Genomic DNA, 23,825 nt, shown 5'->3' on the forward strand with positions numbered 1-23,825 from the left:
TAACTTCTATATTGGTGTGACACAAAGCCATCCCTTTGTGCTCACCAATGAGGATTTGACACCTTATAATAGAGCATATTAGGAATATAAATCCAAAACATTTGATTATATCATGTTTCTTCAATTTTTTTTTTTTTTTTAAGAATGTGCAAGAGGGGTGAGGGTGGCTCGCCGCCACCCCTAGCCCATGGGGTGGCTTGCGGGCCACCCAAGCCCATCTGTGGTGGCTGGCAAGCCCATGGGAGCCACCCCATGGGCTGGGGGTGGCCCGCGTGTCTACCCCAGGCAGATTTGGGGTGGCCAGCGAGCCACCCCATGGCCGAGGGGTGCCCACGCGGCCACCTCCGCCCATCTGGGGTGGCTGCCTTCAATTTTTGTATTTTTTTTTTTTAACAAAAAAAAAATTAATTGGTTTTTTATTTTTATTTTTTTAATATTTGGTATAATCTGGTGTAGTAATGTTTTTTCTTTAAATTTAGGTTTTGTTTAATATGTTGAAGTGTCAGTTGCTGAGTGGTGGGCACAAAGAGGTGGCTTTGTGCCACCTCCGTATAGAAGTCACTCTCTATATAATAATATATATTTAATATAATGTTTTGGTGTTTTTTGGATTGATTTTAAATTTGTAATGTTTTGGATTTCCTAATGTTGGTGTTTATTTGGATTTGGTTTTCTACAAATTGGATTTGAAATGTTGGTGTTTTAAGCAAATCAGCCCTCACACATATATGCTGCTATTTAATTGCTACTCAATTTTCTTTCAAGCTTTCTTCATCTTCTTATATTTATATGCTAGAACACTCCATGTCTTCCTAGTTGACCACTTTGCCAAAGTACGAAAAAAACATGCTAGAAGTATAGAACAAATGAAAGAATGCTTGGCCGTGATGCATGTCGTATATATATTATAGGAGAAACTTCAGTTTGCCTCCTTGAACTTCCAACCAATTTGACAAAACCCTCATTAACTTTCAAATTTTTTACTTTGAACCCCTCAACTTTCAATTTCTATTATTTTTGACCCTTTGTTAGTTTTCAATGTTAAACTCAAATGGTTTGACTTTTTATGCCCATTATACCCTCACCCGGAAACTACACCGTTTTGGATCCCAAAACTACAACACTCAAAAACAATCATTTTGGGCATTAAAATTATTATTTAAAAAAAAAAAATACACTCTTATTGGTCGGTCCGGGAGTAAAAGTGGTCCCACAAATCTTAAAAGACCAAAAAAAAAAAAAAAAGGTAGAGGGGATTATATTTTGGGGTGCGGTCGAGCACCCCCAAAAGGCCAAAATACACAATACCGAATGGGTTTTGGGCCATGCCACCCCTCCTGCTTTTTTTTTTTTTTTTTAATATTTTTCTTTTTCTTTATATATATATAATTTTGTCTAGCCCAAAACGGCGTCATTTTGGGCTGTGAGTGGGTGCTGTAGTTGTGGACAATTTTGGAATTTCAACTGGCTGATTGAGGGTATAATGGGCATAAAAACAAACCATTTGAGTTTAACATTGAAAACTAACAGAGGGGTTCAAAGTGAAAGCAAATCAAAGTTCATGGGTCCAAAGTGAGAAATTTGAAAGTTGAAAAAATCGGCTGGAAGTTCAGCGGGCAAACTGAAGTTTCCCCTATATTATGCGCGACCTCTAGTTTTAGGAGTAACGTTAAATCAAGTGTTTTAACAAGCATGTATGCTTATATATATAATGCACAACCTTATTATTTACAATAAAAATCCAAATATTTAAAATCATCCCAAAAAAAATAGGCACAAAGAAAGCCCAAAACATTGTCAAAAGCCCATATATAAAAAAAGGTTATTGGTTTTAATAACCGCTAACCACCTAAATGGAGCGGTTGTAGTTATTAAAATCCAATAATCGCCGTAGGCAATTGCAGTTAACGGTTTTAGCCAATAAACGCAACCGCTTATACACCCCTTAATATATGTGGTCTTCAATGGGTATCGTATATGGTTCACTTGTGAAGTCCCTTTCTAATACCTAAGAATATATATAATAATATTTTGGTTCCAAAAGTTTACAATGGTGCCAAACTTATGAGTACGTAATATTGTAAGGATGACTAAAGTCTTCTTAAAGTCTTTTAAAGTGTGATGTAACTTTTAAAATTACCATTAAATTTTAAATCATTATTATTAAATTTTGATCTATTGATGATTTTAAAAGTCATTTCACATTTAAGAAGACTCTGGTCCGCCTTCTAGCATTACTCCAAACGTATATATCAAAATATCTAAAAATTTGTTAGGTAAGTTATGTTATTAAAATGACCTTGTCATCGGCCATTTGATGAAAAATCATTATATGCACATGTGATACACATTACACCCTATCTTCATTTGACTATTGTAAAATTACAATTTTATTATCAAATTAAAAAATAAACCCTTTTTGTAGATAAGTGGTGATTAGCTAGCATAAATTTCATACAAACTGATTTGTAGAAAATTCATACAAATTAACTTCTAAAAAGATGTGTCTTTTAAAATATTTAAAAAACATGTACTTCTTATATGATAAAAATTACATATTATTTTCATATAAAGTAGTTTGTAAGAAATTTGTGTTTCAGAGAGGAGGGAGTAAACTATAGTTTTACAACATGATGAATCATTAGTTATATCACATGTCAATTGACGATTGGTTGTGGCATAGATTACATGTGAATCTAACCATTTACATCAAACGGTTAATGGCAAGACAATTTTCAATAGATTGCTTACCCTAGTGATTTTTTAGATACTTTTTGTCATAGGTAAAAAAAAATCTAGATTTTTCACATGACTTTACAACCTAAGAGCATTCTTAATGGAGGAGCCATATTTTTATGTAAAATAGCTTTTAAAAACTCACTTTTATCTAGTTTAGCTAAGCCATTTTTAAATGTCTCCATATCCGATTAGCTATATTTCTATCTATTCCATTAAAATATGATTAAAAGTAAGAAAAAATTTGGGAAAAAGAGAACATATGAGAAGAAAAATGGGAAAAAATTTGGGAAAAATAGAACATGCAGAAAAAAAGTAGGAAAATATTTGAGAAAAAGAGAAAACATGTGAGAGAAACAATGAAAAATAAAATAGCTCTATTGAAAAGTGCTACTACATTTAGCTTTTATTTTAGCTCTTCCAATCAAATATCTATTTTACATTTTCTTTTGGCTAATCCAATGTAGGAGATTTTTTAAACATTTGAAAGGTCATTTTAGATAAAAGTAACATTTGACTCTTCCATTGGGAATGCTCTAACAACAATAATATAATTCATGTCTCCAAAAGGTAGTCCAATGGACTGAGACTACGCTTAATGAAGTAGAGATCACTAGTTCGAATCCCCCTCTACACTCTTACGCAAACATGTCAAAAAAAATTATAAATAATATAACTCATGCAATAGAAATATCAAGCATAAAAATATATTTAAATATTATAATGCTGTACAAGTATTATAAGGACAATGTACCATTTTCGCATATAAATTTATACAAACATTACTACAATATTATAATAATATTTTATCACAACGTATTTTCTATAGAGTAATGCTACCTTAAGCTCATCACATAACTTGACAAGTTTCATAATAAATTACTTACCAAGTCGTGGATTTACACAATTATTTTTTTTACTTATAAAACATCTCAATATTTTGCAGATTAACAGAGTGACGCCGGTAGAAAGAGCACTTCGCTTGGATAGAGATGTTAAGCGAATAACTAGAATAAATATATGGTAGTTGTGAATTACGTAATAACATTCATTGGAAGTTTTAGGTCTATGATAATGATAATGGTTGGTATTCAAAGATATTTGAACCGCATTCCATTATAGTATACTTTGATAGATTAGGTTCGCATAGTGAATCTATCCAACTAAACCAACTACTAGAGAAAAGAAAACCCCACCTTTAAAAATCAAATTTTGAAGAAAGAAAAAAATATTAAAAAACTCAACATTTCTCTTTTACAGTATAAAAATGTGTGATTCATGGCCTATATAATGTTCATCCCATTCAACATCAAGCATCAGTAGACTTGTACTCCTTTCTTAATTTGACTGAAAAAAAAAAAAAAAAAAATTCCGTAGATTTTGGCCTTTGGACTTCTGTATTTTCTTTTTATCAAAGAAGACATTTTCTTCCACAAAGTACAGAATGTACTTTTATTTAACTCAACCATGAACAAGTCAATATGAGTTAGTTTAACCATATGTGCGTGGCTTTTTTTTTTTTTTCATCTCGAGCAATTCGGTGCATTATATATATATATATATATATTCACAATCACTTGCTGTTTTCTTCTTCATTTCCTTTTTGAATATTGAATTTCTCGTATGGTTGACTTAGTCGTCGTTATCCTCATTTTTCATGCATGTAAAAGTTTACGAAATTATGAATAAGACCATTTACCAATCAGTATTTATAGAGGCGACAACCGACAACGGGTCCTTTTGTGATAATTGGTGATGACTTGGTCAGATATAATTTAGAAAAAAATTACATTTATCCACTCTAATTTTCTTCTTTTTGACAATGTCCTCTTAATATTTTAATTTTTGAAGACTTAAAAAAGACATTTAAGTGACAGAACAGTTCCAACCAATATTTGAATCAAAAAAGTTATTACACATCTATCTTTTGCTAATCTCTTTTGCAAATTTTATTATTGAATCTGATGTGTAATAATGCCACTTTACTCACTTGAATGGCTCTTACAACATGTCTTACAGAGTACGATTTCAAATGTTATAAAATGATTTGACTTCTCTCACTAGACATCAATTAGTTTTTAGATGAGATGGTCAAAGACTCAATCCAACAAATGGTATTAGTGACAGGTCATAGGTTCGAGTTGCGGGAGTATCATTTTGAGGGAGGTATTGTGACTTCCCTCACTAGACATCAATTAGTTTTTAGATGAGATAGCCAAAGACTCAATCCAACAAATAGTATTAGTGACAGGTCATAGGTTCGAGTTGCGGGAGTGTCATGTTGAGAGAGAGATTGTGACTTCCCTCACTAGACACCAATTAGTTTTTAGATGAGATGGTCAAAGACTCAATCTAACAAATAATATCAGTGACAGGTCATGGGTTCGAGTCGCGAGAGTGTCATGTTGAGGGAGGAATTGTTAAGGTGCAACAATGCCACTCTGCTTACTTAGACGACTCTTAGAACATGCCTTGCAGTGTGCGATTTTGAATGCCATAAAAGGATTTAGCTTCCCTCACTGAACACCAATTAATTTTTAGATAAGATGGTCAAAGATTCGATCCAACAGATTCAATTGTGAATTTCCATATCTCTCGTACGGAGATGGACAAAAGATGAAAATGAAACATTTCTCTTGAATCAATAATTGTTAAACTAAAAGAATCTAAAGGTTGGTTGGGACTGATACGTCAGCATTGTATGATGGTTGTGAGATAAAAATGTGGTATATAACATTAATTGGAGTAAATATAATTAGAGTAATGTTACACACCACAAAAACTTCTCACAAGTTTCCTTCAAAATTAATGCGACAGGGTCTAGTGCCATTTGGATTAGTTTTTTGTTAAAAGAAATATTCAACAATTATTAAACCTTACCAAGTCAACTTTGTGAAATACTAATGCAGTTATGTAGCAGTATTCAATATTGTTAACCCCATAATTTATTTTATCTGTGACACATTTTTGATCCTATTAAATATATTGTTCTGCAGATGGAAGCAAAAGCTATAAAGGAAACTAGGGGCAATTTAATTATTTTAAACCATTAGATTATTGAATAAAATCTTTTTCAATTATGAAACAGAAAGGGCTGAATATGTTATTTTATTATATGTTTGTGGGAATTGCTAGTGGGTTTCTAGATGAGACTTTGTTTTCTGCAAAAATCTGAACGGAATCATTGACCAATAAAGAACTAATTGATAGAAAAAGATTTATGAATAAATGAAATGAAAGGGGCAGGGTGTCATTCCATTAATAAGCAAGACAAATATTAAGTGCACTTCTTGGTAGTTTCTTTTGAAACATGCAAAGTAAAAATCAAACACTTGAAGCAAAATTACAAAAGGGTCAACAGCTGGCCAATTTGAATCTGGAAATGGCCAATCTTTCCTTCGTATGAATCCTTCACAAAAGAGATGAAAGCTTCTACTCAGAATCAGAAACAACAGCGATGAAGCTTTGATGGAGGACAAGAAAGCAAACATAGTTGCTGTTACAACAGTTGTTGCCCTCATTATTCTCATCATAGTTTCTCGTGTCGTTCTCGAGCTTTCCAAGGCTTTCTTCCTCATTTGCGGGGCGGGTGTTGCAGTGATTCTTGCTGTGTTTGCATACCTGATAATCAGACGCCATTATAACCGGAGGAGAATGTTGATGGAGTCAAGATTGGTCTCAGAAGGCAGAGAGCTTCGAACAGAGTACAGTTTTCTCAGGAAAGTTGCTGGGGTTCCGACAAAGTTCCGGCACAAGGATCTGGAGGAAGCAACGGATCATTTCCGGTCACTGGTAGGCCAAGGAGCTTCCGCAACCGTTTTCAAAGGGATCCTAAACGACGGCACTGCGGTTGCTGTGAAAAGGATTAACAATGGAGAGGAGCGCGGGGAGAAGGAGTTCAGATCGGAGGTTGCAGCCATTGCAAGCGTGCAGCATGTAAATCTCGTGCACCTTCTTGGGTATTGTTGCAGTCCTGGGATGCCTCGGCTTCTTGTTTATGAGTTTATCCCAAATGGGTCTTTGGATTGTTGGATTTTCCCAAGAAGGGAAACCCAGAACCGGCGTGGCGGGTGCTTGTCGTGGGAGTCAAGGTACAGAGTTGCCGTTGATGTTGCTAAAGCATTGTCTTATCTCCACCATGATTGCCGGTCAAGGGTCTTACACCTTGATGTGAAGCCAGAAAATATACTTCTGGATGAGAATTACAGAGCAATTGTGGCGGATTTCGGCCTCTCGAAGCTCATGGGAAAAGACCAAAGCAGAGTATTAACAACAATCAGGGGAACCAAAGGGTACTTGGCGCCAGAGTGGCTCTTGGAGCAGGGGGTTTCTGAAAAATCTGACATCTATAGTTATGGCATGGTCCTTCTAGAGATGATTGGAGGGCAGAGGAATGTTTGCTTGATAGGAAATGATGAAAACAGGGCTGAAAAGAAATGGCAATATTACCCTAAAATTGTGAATGAGAAAATGAGACAAGGGAAGCTGATGGAAGTTGTTGATCAAAGGGTACTTGAAGGTGGAGGCATTGATGAGAAGGAGGTGAGGAGATTGGTTTATGTAGCTTTGTGGTGCATACAGGAGAAGGCTAGGCTGAGGCCTACCATGGCTCGAGTGGTTGAGATGCTCGAAGGCCGGACCGCCGTCGACGAGCCGCCGGAGACTCGAATGATTATTGTTGATTTACTTTCAATAGATGAAGATACCCCAGATGGTCATCACAGGAGAAAGATTGCTGCAATGGCACCACACCTAGTAGACTCTAATCTTCCTTCTACATCTACATGCTCTTTTGCTATGTCTATTATATCCCCAAGGTAGCTCCAACAATGAGAAACCTCTTGCTTCCCTCAGGATTGATTAAATTCTTCATACTATCAAGTTTTCATTCTTGTTCTTGGCAATTGTTTGCACATAATAGAGTATGATGACCATACTTGTTCAGTTTCTCCACACAGAATAATTTTTTCATAAATTATCTGCATAATTAGAATATATTGGAAGTAATTTATCTGTTTCACAATATCTTTTGGGTAATCATCACATCAGAAGGCCCGCATGGGCTGTATGGGCTGTTGACATTATTGTGCAAGTAAAAGAAGGCAAGAGCCACCTACACACCCAATTAAGGCGTGCTGTACCTCCATAATTGATGTAGGGTTGGTGGTTGGAAACTTGGAAGTGGCGTGTTTGGTTGACTTATGGGTTTATACCCGTTTGGATCAACTCAAACATGCCGATTTAGTTAAACAGATTAAATTCTTTAATTGTAATTAGTGGGTGATATGACACAATCCACTTAATCCGTTCAATAAACAAGTCGAATTGGGTTGACCCGACACGAATAGCCCATTTAATAAATGGGTTGTGCTTGGTTGATCCAAACCTGATTCATTTGACCCGTTTCGACTTCTATATGAATTTAAATGTAAAATAATAATAATAATAAGAATACTAATAATAATGATTTATATGAGTTTATCAATTTTAAAAATGAATTTATATAAATTTCAGCTTTTTAAGGTTTTGTCTTTTAAAATAATTAAATTTATACTAATTATGTGAATCAACCATAAATTAAGCAAGTTGACTCGGGATTAACCCTTTTATCAAACAGGTTAATTTGGGCCAACTCAAATTTACAAAAACTCGATTATACAAAATCATAACTCTCTAATTTCATGTTGAGTTCATGTCGGATTCATATGTCGTTGAGTTTGATATCATATTAAATTACCATGTATTTCAAAGTATAAAGTAATGAAAAGTAAATTTAATCATTTAACTAATATTATAACAAGGCATGTTATGTTTAAATGTGTAACAATATCAACTTGATGCAATCTTTTTTAAATGCGTTTAAATGTATGCATCTCCCATGCTACCAAATTAGGATTATATGGGCTGAAAGTGACATGAGTAGCCAAGTTGCCTGTTGAGTGTTGTCAATGGTGGTGAGTTGTGGTGGCAAATGACAACAAATTGTAGCCTTATTGACCCGCTACCTTGAGTCTCATTGGGTGGCTTTTAATTTTCAACAGGAAGAGTTGTTTTTTATCGAAATTTATACCAAGCCTTATGGAGGACTTTGAATGCAAATCATGATTGGAATTGTTAATTTCAGTCAATTGGTGCAAGTTTGGGGAAATCATATATAAAATGACAGATAAAAAGACAAATCGGAATCTTAAAACTACCATTCCAACAACCAAAGAAGATGTTTAATTTTCTCCGGTTTCTTTCCTCTCTCTCTTTTGTTTTCTCATCTACCAAACGGAATGTTCATCTCTACAACATCCTGCAGCCTCATCGGAGATATATTAGAAAGTATGGGTTTCAACTTGTCACCTTGAGAGCTTCAAGATGGTCTTTTTTGGCTTGGTGGATAATATTTTACAACTCTATTAAAGCATTGTAAGTTGTGACACAAACCGATCACCAAAAAAACCACATAGGGTGGTAGTTTAATGGTCTCAAGGAAATCCCCATGAGGTTGGTCATATACTAGGCCTGCAATGGGAATCTCTTAGCTTATTAGTGTTAGTCACCTTATGCCCCATTGATGCCTTGATGGGGCGGGTGTTAAGTTATGGTTCGGTCGGTTTTGAGAGAATGCTTGCAGTTCTCACCGTTTAGGCCCCTCCTGAACGACACTCTGCGGGTTAGTGCAACTATAGTCACATTTAAGTAAGATATCTACAATTGGCCTTTCCTTTCAACTTTTTAATCTATAAAAAATAATAATAATAATAATAATAATAATAATAATAAAATTTAAATAAAAAAAAAAAAGAAAAAAAAAAAAGAAAAGAAGAAAAGAAAAGAAACGAACGGGACCATCCTAGCTAAAAAACTGGGGAGAGGGGGGGGACCGGATTCCAGGCTCCTCAGTCCTCGCAATGGGATTGACTTGCGTATAGAACACCGTGGCCGAATTTTGGTCTCCACCAAGCAATTTTCAGCACGTGGCAGATGCATTTGTATTGTCGATTCCCATCTAAATTCTAGCATAAAAAAGTTTCAAGGATTTGAATCGACGGTCCAAAATTCTGAAAGACGTATGAGTTTTGACCGCACTGCATTTTGTCCTTGGTGGCAATCGGCAGTCCTAGTAGGCCATCCGTGCGGTCACGATAGCAAGAAGTATGAAGCGACAAAACACACAAAATGATATATATTGACGACAGTTGAGGGGGGGAGAGAGAGAGAGAGATTGTGATGCCTCGGAGCCTCCGCAGCGATTGAGGTTGGTGTTAGTTTCTCAAACCCTAGATACCCATTTATGTTTTAGCTGTTTAATTTGTTTCCATTTCTGTCTTGTAATTTTGTATATGCAATATCGTATTTGTGCTTGTGTTTGGTCAGTGTGGAGTTACTAGGAGTTGAATTTTTGTTTACCGAGTATTGGGTATAATTTGGTTTATTATCTTTTTATGTTATTTGAAATTTTGGATTTTTAGTTGTGTTTATGATGTTGATCAATATTTCTTGTATTTATTGAAGATTTATTGTCAAGTTAAACAATTCCCTGATTCTTCAACCATGGGTTAAGCTGCCTCGGCAGGCTTGCCAATCTCCAGGAACTTTTTCATAGTGGCTCCATTCCAGGCCTCATATTTACTTCTTCAACATGATGCCCAAGATACCATTTTTAGGAAATTGACTAATGCTCACTTGTAGTATATTTTCATGATATGTAGGTGCTGTTTGGTTAGCAATTTGAAGGATTTTTTTTTTTTTTTTTTTGTATTGCTTCTCAAGCTATCAATCATCAAAGAAAATTTCGCTTTAAAAATCCATACCAGAGCTTTCGAAATGCTATCCACATGGTGCCTACATGTTTAGTATTACAATTCAGTAATGGGTAAATTAAATATATGGACAGCCTTACATGTCAGCATAAGCAAAATGCTATGGAAAATTAACTTTTATTTTCTAGAAAATTGATGTGCTTCCAAGCATCCAGATTGAAGTTTGTAATTTGCATGTATGCTAATTGCAATATCGTGAATAACACAATGTTACAGTGTACAGTAGAAAAAATAAGGGAGAATAAATGGTTGACTGGAACTAGTAACTTAAGTTTTATTCAAATTAGTATCTTTTTTGTTCTGAATATAATTTATTCTGGGTTTTCATTTTTTTGTTTTCAGATCTATTTATGTGCTTAGTAACTCACATGGTTTAAAACTACCTAAATATTAAACAAACGAGAAGCATTTTATTTAAAATATTTAATGATGTACGTTTGGGTTTTCATCATAGGATAATCCTTAACATATCAACTTGGGATATTCTTTATAGTTTATTTATTTATTATTTTTATTTTTATTTTTATTGGTAAGTTATGCACATACCTGTAGAACCTACGACCTCACCATCCACTTGATTCTTACAGAGGAAGCTACATTTGAGCCAGAACTCATTGGCTGGGTATTCTGGATAGTGGGTCACCTAGTCTTAGTGGAGACCCTAGGTCACTGTAGCCACCAGGTGGGCACACTAGTGATTGTTGTTAAGAACACTATACATAATTGTATTCAGATAGCAAATGAGAACTTCTGTGTTTCTGTTGTGCAGGATCTGTGTTCTTCTCAATTGCTATAGGTGGTTTGGTTAGTGCAGTTTTCTGGGGGGCTAAGATGAGCTTTACTGGCCCTTCAGTGGGTTCTGGTTAGTTTATTTCCCTTGCTTTGTCTTGCTTTAGTCTGATAAAGATGAAGTTAATAGTTAGTGTACTTCTGTTATAGACTCATATATGCTCTTTGATTGTTTTTTGGCTGAATATATCTGGGTTTTCTTTGTGTGGAGGAGTGCATTGACCATACAAACTGAGTTTCTGTTCTTTTTATTTCTTCTCTTTGCTATTTATGGTAATTTCTACTTCAGGTGGTCGAACTGCTAGAAGGGTATTTGAGTTTGGAAGAACCTATGTGGTGAGACCTAAAGGTAGACACCAAGCCACTGTAGTTTGGCTACATGGACTTGGTGATAATGGCTCAAGGTATTACCTTATTTCCCATTGCTTTGTGTAGTTGATGTTTAACCTGTTGTTCCTAGTATTGGTATATAGGTGGTTTTCCATTTTTATTAGATTGTGTTGTAATTTTGTTTTTCTAGTTTCTTCCTGGTTGGTCAGAGAAAAAGAGAGGAATTAATAAGTTTCAAATTTCTTTCCCATGGTTTGCATCCGCACTTATCTAGAGATTTATAATTCAGTTTTTTAACCTTTAGAATTTGAATTGTTAAAACAAGAATGACATTTGTATGTTTATGTGCGTGTGTTGTTGTATGTAACAATTTCTAATTCCAAACTTTTCATATCTTCTCAACCCCCACCCCCGAGGTTTTGACTAGATAGCTATTTTGTTATTAAGGAAAAGAAAATCATGGCCAAAATCTTGTTGACCTCCAGTCCTTTAAGTACTGTGAGTCTCTCTGTTTATTTATATATATATTAGCTGCAGTTAAATTCATCTTCTAATTGATATACATAGGGGTCATGGCAGCATTGTGAATTGGGTAGAATCATAGAATACCATCCTCCTCCCTCCTCCCCCCCATCCAAAAAAAGAGAGGAAAATTATGGCATTGTTAACATCAGTTCTTAAATAGAGGATGTTTTGAGTGTGTATGATTGGCTGTGTTTGCTGCCATAGGCTGATAGGTCAACACAATTTAAGTTGCGTTTTCAAGATTCCAAAATGTCTTATGTTTGTTTGTGGTAACTTCAACTGTATTCTCAATACTGGTTTCCAATTTCAAAATATGTTATTTTGTCGAGCTTTAAGCCTAATGCAAAGGTTTCCGTTTCACTTGGAACTGAATCAGCCCATTGTGTTTCCATTGTGTTTCTGTTATAGCTTTGCTTAAGTAAAGTTAAGTTTTCTCAGCACTCGTTTAAGATAAGGGCATTTTGAAATTCAAATATATCCGACTGGGAGGACCTACATTGGAATTTCCATTTCTAGTTCAACAGCGGTCTAATTTCTCATATATGTTTTGCTTTTCTTTTTGTTTTTCACAGCTGGTCCCAGCTATTGGAGACCCTTTCTCTTCCAAATGTAAGGATACGTAAATCTATTTATCAGGAACAATTGCAACTTTTTATTTTTACATTCCGCTGATTGAAGGATGAATTCTGTTTCAGTAAACTTTCATGTACTATTCTGATTATAATATGCAGATCAAATGGATATGCCCTACTGCTCCTACCCAGCCAATTACTGTTTTTGGTGGCTTTCCTTCCACTGCTTGTAAGTATACTTGCTTTGGAAAACCTGATTATATTTGTTTTTCATTTTATGTCTTCATAATACCTGTTTGCTAAAATATGTAGAGGTTGTACTATGGATTTCAAAATTAGAAGGAAAAACTATGTAGAGTAGAAATTTTCTGTGAAGGAAGGAAGTGAAAGTGCTCTTTGTTGGGACCTGGAGTTTACTCCTATTGATACTAATCTGAAGTGCTAATATAATGCAAATCAGGGTTTGATGTGGGAGACCTGTCAGAAGATGCTCCTGATGATTTGGAGGGTTTGGATGCTGCAGCAGCACATGTTGCAAATTTGTTGTCAACAGAGCCCACTGACAGTAGGTTTCCTCTAGCAGCTTTGTAGAATGTGTGTGTGATGACGCTATAATCTTGGCAGTACCTTTACTGGTTGAAAAGTTTTCATGAATATTACAATTGATTGCTGGACATCTCTAGCGTTAGAATATTGCATCGGCTAGTCTAACTCTTACTAGTTTCCTCTCTCTCTCTCTCTCTCTCTCTCTCTCTCCGATTTCAAGATGTCACTTTTGTTTTCCTTTATTTATGTTTTCTTGATGATCACGTGGAGCATAAGAACTTAAATGTTGCTGGTCTTGATAGAACTTGCAAACACTGTGTTTTAGATAATAATAGTTTTTAATGGGTTCCTTTATATGTACAAGCATTGTGTTTACGGGGTTATCAATTTTTTGAATTCCACACTAGGCTAAAAGGTTACTGTGTTGTCCTATGGATATGAATTTTTCACTTGTTGAAAACAAAGAACTCATGCATATTCAAAGACTAAACAAGGATATGGCATTCCTTATTTATGCCATTTTTAATTTAAATAATTATATTCCTTATTTATGCCATTCTTAATTTAAATAATTACATTTAAGTTTTCTTATGCCATTGACAGTGATGACTGCATTTTTTATGCTGCCATTCTTCTTAGAAACTAATGTATACTTACGAATGCTATGAGAAAGAAATTGGATGGATTTATTACCCATTGGATGTCCTATTGCAACCTTGGTTTTTTAATTTTGTGAAGTGCGGCTTATTTTGTTTCATAATTTTGATAGCGTTCTATGTATAACTTTTGCAGTTAAACTTGGCGTTGGAGGCTTCAGTATGGGTGCAGCTACTGCCCTATACTCTGCATCCTGCTTCACTCAAGGAAAATATGGGAACGGCAACCCATACCCAGCCAAATTAAGTGCAGTTGTTGGCCTGAGTGGCTGGCTTCCTTGTGCAAAGTTTGTATCAACAATTTGTCTTACTCATCTCACTTTTGCACTGTTTCTTTTTGCAATTAAGTTTGATACCTGTGGTTATGAGTTATACTCTTTTCAGGACCTTGGCTAACAAGTTACAAGGGGTGGACGAAGCTGCAAGGCGTGCTGCATCCTTGCCCATTTTGCTCTGTCATGGCAAAGGTATTCATAATTTTTTGTCATATTCAAACGTTACGTTTGGGGTTTTATTTTCATTTAATTGTGAAACACGCCAAATGTTTGGAGTGGAGATAAGTTGCTTCATACTTTGGGGGGTATTGTTGTAGCTCAATATTTTCAAGTTCTTGGTTGCTGAGACCATGGAAATTTAACTAAGACTAGAAACTTATATTTTTTAATTTGCCTTGTTGTGAAACAATTTGTGCTAGAATGCTCATCATCAATACCATAGATGTCATGCCAGTGGTAGTTCCATCCTTTGCATTGCTCAAGGGTTTTCCATAATTTAAGCACTGACATGGCAGCTATTATGGTTTACGCTGCAGCAATTTGTGAAATGATGCAGATATGGTTTGTTTCAGGTGATGATGTGGTTCCTTATAAATTTGGTGATAAATCCTCACGAACCCTGGGTTCAAGTGGATTTCAGGACGTGTCATTCAAAAGCTATAATGGGTATGTAGTAGGAGATTCCTAGCAGCTGAAGCAATTGTTAATTTTGATAAATAGGGAGCAATTTTACGAGTATTTTGCTTGAATATCCACAGGCTTGGCCACTACACAATCCCTGAAGAGATGGATGAACTCTGTGGTTGGCTAACTTCAAAGTTGGGGCTTGAGGGGAGCTCTTCATAAGATGTTGTAATTTGTAAATCTTGAGTGAGAGCAAGCGAGCAAGGAAAAGACAAAAGAGGGAACATTTGTCTACCGTTCTAAGCAACAAAAGTGGGTTGCCAATTGTGGTTTGGGGTATTGTGATAAACACATTACTTTGTCATTGGTCTCTAGTATTTAATATTATTATTTTGGCGGGCTGGCACCTAGCTAAACCATGTGTATGTGAATTATAATGGCATTTATTTGGGTCATTATTAAGCTGTTTGGAATTTATTTTTTGGCATCCCATCTTATGAAAGGGTCTTCTGAGTGGTCGTTGCACAAAACAAGAGTTTTGTGTAACCCACTCAGAGTTTGACGCATCAACATTGAAGAAAAATTGCAAAAAAATATGTGAGCAAAACACTGGATTGTTTCTCTCAGACACCACACGCATTCACCGCTGCCGCCGACGTTGCCTCTAGTGGAGAGAGAGGGAGAGAGATCCCGTTGTTGGTGGGTGGCCACGGGAGAGAGAGGAGAGAAATCCGGCCGCTGAGGGTGGATCGCGGCCATCCCCCAGGTCGCCCATGGGGTGGCCGCACGCCACCCCAGCCACTTCTGGGGTGGCGCGCAACCACCCCTGACACTCTCATGAGTTGTTGCTCCTCCCCTTCATCCTTCTAATTTTCCTTCTATTTTTTTTTTTTTAATGAGAAAAGATGAATTATTTTGGTATTCTGTTCTCATTTTAAGTTTGTGTAATAAGCTGATGTGGCAGTTGCTGAATGATGTGCACAAAACTCGTCTATGCACTGACCACACTGAAATTATTCTTCCATCTTATACCTTCTCCATCACCAGATTCACCACCACCATCAAATCCAATTTTGAGACGATACACAAGTCATGGTAGGGTACGCAGCGAGACTTGCACTCTGGTACTCCATGAACTAAACTTAATTTTTTCCAAAAAGCTTGGATTAAATTAAAATGAAGTAAAATCTTAAGAACTAAATTTAATTTTTTCCAACCAAAAAAAAAAAAACACTTTGTTAAAACAATTAACAGCACTCATTTTTTCCAAACCAAGAAAGAGGTTCACCAAAATGCTTCAAGAAATTGGAAGCAGACAGCCATATTCTTTTATTTCCAAGCTCGTGAGATACATTACAGAATATTCAGATAGAGAGACAATTTCCGACTTCCAAAAAGGCCCGTACAAACCAATTACAACAACCTACACCTACTTCGTAGTCATATCTTTCAGTTCTAAACAATTGAAATAAACATGAAAGACAAATAGTGGTAGAATGAGGAAAAAAAATAATGAAAAATCGAATCAAACAATGGTTTCAGAAGTGGAAGATTCTTTTCCCCGGTTCAGTATCACTTCTGTACCTCTTTGACAAAGGACACGTCACCGCTCACAGCCAATGGGGACAGCAGGCTCTTCTCGTGATCATCATCAATTTCTGTCGACTCACGGGCAGTGGTGGTTGATAGGCATTCCGTACCATCTTCTTCTGAAAGCAGCCAAGAAAGAAGAAGTTTGCAAATGTGAATAGCAAAGGAAACAGCTGAATTATATATGGAGTAGATGCAGGCAGAGTCAAAAAACAAAATCATAGAGATGAAGGATTCAAAAAGAGACTGCTCACCTGAACAGTCGTGGTATTCAGGCAGCTGTTTGACAGTAGATACTTGGAGGCTTTCAGGAAGCAGACAACTACATAAAGAACCTGAAATTTTAACAAAAAGGTTCACTTATAGGGATTTTGATATATTATAAGAATAACCATGTCGGTAAAAATGCTACTCCTTTCACATTCCAGGAAAAGGAGAGTTCAAAGAGCATGAAGTAATGGAAGATCAGTCAACATAAAATTCTTCATACCTAGACGGGCAAGCCGATTCACCCACCCTGGGATGTGCTTTCCTGTCAATCTCCACGAGATGTCATCTGTAAAATGGTTGCAATTCTTGGAAATGAGGTGATAGGTATCCCCATGATACTCAGAAGCTGCATTCTCAATAAATGTCCGGAATTCAGACGGAAGCATGGTTATGCGCCCCAATGAGATGGAACTTCGGTAAATAAAACCCGGGCAACTCTTCGGTTCCACTTCAAAAACTCCACTTGCTGGGAAGTCATGAGCTCCAAATCCATACTCCTTACCATGGACTGTTCGCACACATTGACACAGATAGTGTAGTTCATTAGATTTAGAAGGAATAACAACAGTAACAGCAAATCTATAATGAAGAAAATTGCAAGGAAAATTCTCATCAATACTTCACAAGTCTTTCAAAACAGAAGATTGATAATCTATCATTAATTTGTATAAAACTAGTCTTTAAAACACCAGTATCAACGTATTAAAAAGAAGCATAACTTAGAAATTTTTGTGTTAATTGAAAAGCCTTCATACATGGAACTCAAATTAAACAAATCGAGTCCTGTACATTCAAAATGACAGCTCTTTCATAACTCAAACTTATACAAGAGACCTAGAATGTTTACTCTATCTAGTTGGTTATAAACTTTTCCCCCAAACTACCACTCAATTTTCAATCTCTCCTCTAAACTATAAATTTCTGCAATTGATCCCCCCTCATTTGAAGAATTTGCTTCAATGTCTGACTACATCAAAACCAGGCATAAATTTGGTTAGAAAACCCATGTACCCTGCACATGCTTCCTTGCTATGTGCAGTAACTACAATGCCCCTCCATGGCTTTGATTAGGTTCAGGGCAGTGGCAAGTTATAACCTCATCTCCAATGCCATCATCACCACTGAGGAGAGGAGAAATGCATATCTTTTACCGTGTGCACATAGGGCCCAAATAGTAATGCTTTGTACTGCCTAGTGCCATAGCATATCTGGATAACCATTCGGCTTTAGTTGCAGTGCTGGTCTGAGTTGCACTCATTGAATCATTATTGCATGTGTTTGCATAGAGGTCGTCTATTGCCTGGTTCTACAATCAATCTGTCATGGAACCCACCCAATTTGACACTTTTAGCAAGTAATTGCAAGACCAACTGAAGGTCATCCAAGGCGAACTAGAAACTCTCCAAGACCAAAGAAGGACCTGCCAAGCTCAGACAAAAGATCTCTTTGAGATGGTTGAGTCAAGAGAGGTTTCTCATCAAATGAAAGGTTACAATGAGGGTGAGACCTCCCATAATGGAGGCCATTGCAAGCTTGTCCTTCAGGGCCAAGGTGGTGGTACAAGACATGACTACCACCATCAGAATCATGGTCACCAAAATTATGCTGACCCTGATGAGAGAGTCATGGGACACATCAAAGTGAAAGCCCCTACTTTTGATGGTCATCTAGACCCATGGGCTGTCACCAAGTGGGCAGGTGACATAGACCACTTCTTTGAATGGTCCAATTTATCAAAAAACAGGAAAATCCGATTTGCTAAGATGAAACTCAGTGGTAGTGCCCAACTTTCTGGGAGAGAGTCGAGGAACACTCCTCATTAGGAGGAATGAGCCTCCTATCACTGACTCAGTTGCAATGAATCTACAACTTCAAGAGAAATACTTACCCCAATCATATCGAGGTAACCTTTTGGAACAATGGAACAACCTAAGGTAAGGAAATAGACATGTCACTAACAATGTTGCATAATTTGATGAGTATAAGATGAGATGTGTTGTAGTCTAAGATGAAGCAATGACCCTAAGTAGGTTCAGGAGAAGCCTGAACGATGACCTAAAGAAGGAACTTGACCAAGCGTATACCTTAGTCCAAGATTACCAAAACCCAATTTATGAGGCACACTAACACCCATAACACAACCACCAAGTCTCTGCTTTTGGAGAGCACTTCCTTGTTAGGACCTCCACCTTCAAAACCCAACCTTACTAGGGATCCTGCTTGTTAGGGATGACAAAGGAAAAGATGTAGCTAATGAAAGCCACAAGATGCATTCTAGGGTTGAGTGCTTCAAGCGCTGGGTTTCGGTCATGTTGCATCTAATTGAACCAACAAGACCCTTATCATTAATGGGAAGGAGCACGTGAGTGAAACTGAAGGCATTGAAACACTGATCTACGAGCTTAACCTTGATGAGTTTGAGGACTTAGATGATGATTGCTCGGCCAGTCCTAACCATCTAGGTTGCATTTGAGCTACCTCATTTCACATGGGTCAGCCAGAGAATGGTCTTAAAGTTGATCCCGTCAATAGGTCTATAGTCATGAGTCCATTTGAAGTTGTGCATTGTTATAAGCCTAGGATACCTTTATACATTTTCCTGATGTCCCTACATGCTAGAGTTTCTAAGTCAGCCAACGCATTTGCACGACATGGTCATGATTTGCATAAAGAGACTAGTAAGCGTATTCAAGCAACTCATGCCTAATATAAAATTGAAGTTGACTTATGCAAACATCCCAATGAATTCAGCACAAAAAATGATATCATGGTCTAGATTAGATTCGAATAGTTTCCACTTGGATCTGTTCGAAAATTGCAAACTCATAGTGTCGTGCCTTTCAAAGTGTTGAAATGGGCCCAGCTAAATGCGTTTGTCATTGATGTTCCGCCGGATCCTGATACTAGCTCCACATTTGCTTAAACAATTCGCAGCATTATTCCAGACAGTCCTTTTGAGGAACCTCCCCCTTTCCCCAACACCCATCCTATACATGATCCTGTACAACGATCCTTCACACCAGCACATAAACAAAATATTGATGTTTTTTAAAATGAGCAGGTCTTTGTTTTTTTGCCAGGAATGGATGATTTTAATGTTTCCTAGTCCGTTGGAAGGGTCGACCAGACTTAGACCATACATGGATCCCCGAGGACACATTGCAGCAGTTAATTATGATCTATTGGAGTACGACTAGATCTACCAAGAGCTACACTCGACAGGATCGAGTTCTTCCCACCCCAGGAAAGTTGATGGGAACACTAGACATGAGCCACAGATCACACCAGCTCATGACCTTGTGAATGGGTGATTAAGGGCTGGATTATTATTGAGCTTTTATTAGTTTGCATTTTATTTGCTTTATTGTTTATTTTTCAAACTGGTTGTTATATTTTTATTTTGGGACTTTCTGTTATTTTAATGGGCCATTAGCGCAAGTACAGCTAGGGTTAGGGTAGGGTTTAATTCCTAGTCTATCTAAACCTAATTTTCTTTGTATTCAGCAGCTTATGATGAATTAAGAAAATTGAACAACTGTTTGTTGTCTCTCCTCTTTCTCTTTCTCGAGCTTCTTCTTCTCTCGTTTCTTTTCTCTTCCCTTCTCAGCTTTTTCCTCCCTTCAAACTTTCTTCCCAGTTGCTTGTTGTTCCGCATTGTAACCCCTTGCCTTCCTACCGAAAGTCATTTTCGCTAAAAATAAAGCACAATATTTCACATTTTCTTTGAGGTGTTTCACTGACTTTTACATTTAAAGGCACAAGCCTCAGCTAAGGGATTGAGATCCCCTAGAATTCCCTTTAAATTTGATATTCTCAAATTCATAAATCTCAACCATTCATCTCATCTAAGCATCTAAAATAAGCAATGTTTCAGCATTTAATGAGAAAATTTAATAAGGAAGTTACCCTCAAGAAATTTAATAAGCTATGTTTCCTCATTAAATGCTTAAACATAGCTTATTTTAGACGCTTAGATGAGATAAACGGCTGAAATTTATAAATTTGAGAATTTCAAATTTAAAGGAAATTCTAGGGGATCTCAATCCTCAGCTGAGATGACTTCTAAAGGCAAGCCCAATTATGTGACAGGTGGGTACCTACACCAGCTACGAAATTACCACACCCATATATATATAATCCACCTCTTAATTAGTCACCACAAAACTGAAGTACTTAACAATGGCATACAAAAAAAGCATCACTAGCAAGCATGAGCTCAGTGCCATTTGTAAATTACTAAATCATAAGTTTTTATCGGCCAATAACCACTACATCATAAACAAATGAAAACCATGCTAAAACTTGGATACAACTCATTTCAAACCAAATGTTGCGCATGCATACAACTCAATTCAGAACAGAAAGATAGCACCCACGATTTCCGAATCAAATGTTGACCAATTAATTCAATTCCTTGCATTAAAAAAAAAAATTATACTTCAATTAAAAGGACTATTCGAATAATGATTTTGAGCAAATCCACTGTCCACAAGGCAATATACCAGATGGGGGAAAAAGATAAAGATAAAACATGAACCAAATATATTGCATAATAAACAGAGAAAAAGAAGGGGAAAAAAAAACCTACCCAAATACAACAAATTAGACCAACTCCCAAATCACCAAAACATTTCAGAAAGCAGGAAAAAAAAAAAAAAAACAAACAAACAAACAAACAAGCCACAAAATCAGATACTTCTCTGACCAACCTTCAATACCGGAATGAAAGATCCCAACGCCGAACCAAACCGTGTAACTGTTAAGTGGGGTGAGATCATACACGTTCAGCACCACCTGGGTTTCGCAATTCTTGTCGTTCCCATTGCTTTCAGAGACCGAGTTCGAGGTTGTCTCTGGCTCCATTCCCACAACACAAAAAAATCCAATATAAAACCACCCAAAACAAAAAAACAAAAAGATATTTTCTGTTCTTAATTTTTCCTTCTCAGTTCATCGGAGAGAGAGATGTGAATCTCAGAGATCCATCTCTCCGGCCAGAAAGGAAAAGGGAAAGCAAAATTGGAAAAAAGCACTCGCTGGCTATGATTGTACAGACATAATAAATGCTTTCGCAACTTTTAAAATTTTATAGAGAGCCTGAGCTCTAGATTCCTAACTCGGCTGGCGTTATACTCACTGAGTTCGACTCCGGGTTGTGAACGATTTGCAAGTTTCACGGGCGTTTTCGAAAGAAGTACGCGATATATCTCGGAGTTTCTCGCCACATGGTTCTCACTCACTAACTAACTTTCTTCAATTCCAGCAAACAAGATGATTAAAAAAAAACCCTTTTAAGTTTCACTACTAATTACTAATTAGTACATAAATAGAGAGTGGCTTCTTAACATGCCGCCAAAATCTTTCAAATTCAGATCTAGTGGATTAATTTCTAGGAGTTTCATTATGGCACCCGATTAAATATTTTGTAATATCACTTGTAGAAGATTTATTTTATGATTAAAAACAAATAAAAATATTTGTTTTGATGTACATAACAATGTCGGTGACACCATGTATACATCGTTAAATGCAACAGAGCGAAATTTTGACCATAAAATAAATTTGGCCTCAAACTACCATCAAATTCATAGTGTTTCATTTCAAACTTTCAATTGAGACAATGTCTTCTTAAACTACCAAAAATTGTCAATACCCCTGATGACAAAAATACCCTTAATAAAATAAAAATAAAAATTTCAAAAAAAATTAAAAATTTCAAAATTAAACAGGGAAAATATAAAAATATCCCCCCATGATGTGGAAATTTACTTTCTTTTTTTTTCCTTTTTTCATAATTTATTTTTTTATTTTTTATTTTTGAATTTATTAGAGTATTTTTGTCTTATTGAAAAAAAAAAATTTAGGATCATTTTTATCTTTTGTTGGTCTTGGAAGGGACATATTGTTATTTTTTTGGTAGTTTAAAGGAACACTATCAATATTCAACTGGGTGAAAATTTGAGGACAATATGTAAACTTTCCCAATAAATTTTCTTCATTTCACTATTCCTCAAACGTAGGAAGAGATTTACAATGGTTATGAATTTTTTCTTTTTCTTTTTTCTTTTTGAACCTAACAATGTAGATGACATTATATACATAGTTGAATGCAACAAATCAAAATCTTGACCATAAAATGAATTGTCTCCATTAAATGTTCCTCAAACATAGGAATAGATTTACGGTAGTTATGAAGTGGAACAAAAATAAACCCAAAGGGGTTGGCCTAGTGGTTGAGGCTTATGACCTTATGGAGTATTACCCCTTAGATCCCAAATTCGAGATTTGTTAGGTGTAAACTTCCCCTTGAAAGTTGGGGTCACACTCCCTGGTGTAAATAGTTAGTGATTTACCCTAATTCGTGTAGGAAAACTTTCACGGGTGTCTGTGACAGAGCTAAAAATTGTTGTTGTAGGGGCCAAACTAAAAGAATGATAAAGATAATTTAAAATAGAGACTTGTGCTAAGATGTAGTGCCTTGGGTAATTACTACGGTATGTTTAGCTTAGTTGGAGGGTTAGCAAGATTTTCTGGTTTATTAGGGTTCAACATTACCCATTAGAAACAAAAACAAAAACAAAAAGTGTTGAGAAAGAAAAGTCAGCCCAATTGAACCAAAAAAATGTATTGATGGTTCAAATGTGTGCAAAGAATGCTTTCCAAAAGTTCATAACAATCTGAATCAGATTTTTTGGTGACCGATTGATACCGTCCTATTTATGTTTGTTTGTGTTGCTTTTATATATATATATATATATATATATATGTGTGTGTGTGTGTGTGTGTGTGTGTGTGTGTCTCTATTTGTGTCATCACACTTAAATGGAAGGTCCCAAGTCTATGATTTGTTTTCTTTCATGTTTAGTAACTAAAATAATTTTAAAACAAAAAGGAAAAAAAAAATTATCTTATAATATAAATAATAGAAAAATTTATCAATTAAAAAAAATGGTTAAATACCTAATACCCCCTGGGGTTTACAAACTTTATTTTTACCCCCCTTTGATTTCATTTTTATCACAGGAGGTCTCTGTGGTTTTGATAAATGACCAAGTTAGTCTATCCGTTAATTGACCGTTAGGACTGACACGTGGACCAATC

The 23,825-nt window shown here is 36.1% G+C and overlaps 3 protein-coding genes across 5 annotated transcripts; 2 read left to right on the forward strand and 1 right to left on the reverse strand.

The window, feature by feature from the left end:
• The first annotated feature begins 5,878 nt into the window (after window positions 1-5,878).
• Window positions 5,879-7,622, forward strand: LOC132166025 (probable receptor-like protein kinase At5g20050). The gene has a single exon (XM_059576767.1). It carries the CDS (start codon window positions 6,205-6,207, stop codon window positions 7,555-7,557), a length of 1,353 nt encoding a protein of 450 aa, XP_059432750.1. The 5' UTR covers window positions 5,879-6,204; the 3' UTR covers window positions 7,558-7,622.
• A 2,200-nt stretch (window positions 7,623-9,822) lies between these two features.
• LOC132166365 (uncharacterized) lies at window positions 9,823-15,345 on the forward strand. 2 transcript variants are annotated; one of them, XM_059577166.1, is made up of 11 exons: window positions 9,823-9,982; window positions 11,135-11,229; window positions 11,317-11,409; window positions 11,626-11,740; window positions 12,764-12,800; window positions 12,923-12,992; window positions 13,224-13,328; window positions 14,102-14,252; window positions 14,350-14,432; window positions 14,813-14,906; window positions 14,999-15,345. In XM_059577166.1, exons 3-11 carry the CDS (start codon window positions 11,379-11,381, stop codon window positions 15,084-15,086), a joined length of 774 nt encoding a protein of 257 aa, XP_059433149.1. In that variant the 5' UTR covers window positions 9,823-9,982; window positions 11,135-11,229; window positions 11,317-11,378; the 3' UTR covers window positions 15,087-15,345. The 2 variants fall into 2 exon arrangements, with proteins under 2 accessions (XP_059433149.1, XP_059433151.1); XM_059577168.1 differs by lacking the exon at window positions 11,135-11,229.
• Window positions 15,346-16,147: 802 nt separating this feature from the next.
• Window positions 16,148-21,797, reverse strand: LOC132166590 (deSI-like protein At4g17486). 2 transcript variants are annotated; one of them, XM_059577438.1, is made up of 4 exons: window positions 21,434-21,797; window positions 16,945-17,232; window positions 16,709-16,789; window positions 16,148-16,570 (listed from the first exon to the last, which is right to left on the reverse strand). In XM_059577438.1, the coding sequence occupies exons 1-4, from the start codon at window positions 21,585-21,587 to the stop codon at window positions 16,437-16,439; spliced, it is 657 nt and encodes a 218-aa protein (XP_059433421.1). In that variant the 5' UTR covers window positions 21,588-21,797; the 3' UTR covers window positions 16,148-16,436. The 2 variants fall into 2 exon arrangements, with proteins under 2 accessions (XP_059433421.1, XP_059433420.1); XM_059577437.1 differs by having other exon boundaries at window positions 16,148-16,573; window positions 21,434-21,794.
• Window positions 21,798-23,825: the final 2,028 nt, after the last annotated feature.

This window comes from Corylus avellana, chromosome ca11 (assembly GCF_901000735.1).
Source record: "Corylus avellana chromosome ca11, CavTom2PMs-1.0".
In the NCBI taxonomy this organism is placed as follows: domain Eukaryota; kingdom Viridiplantae; phylum Streptophyta; class Magnoliopsida; order Fagales; family Betulaceae; genus Corylus; species Corylus avellana.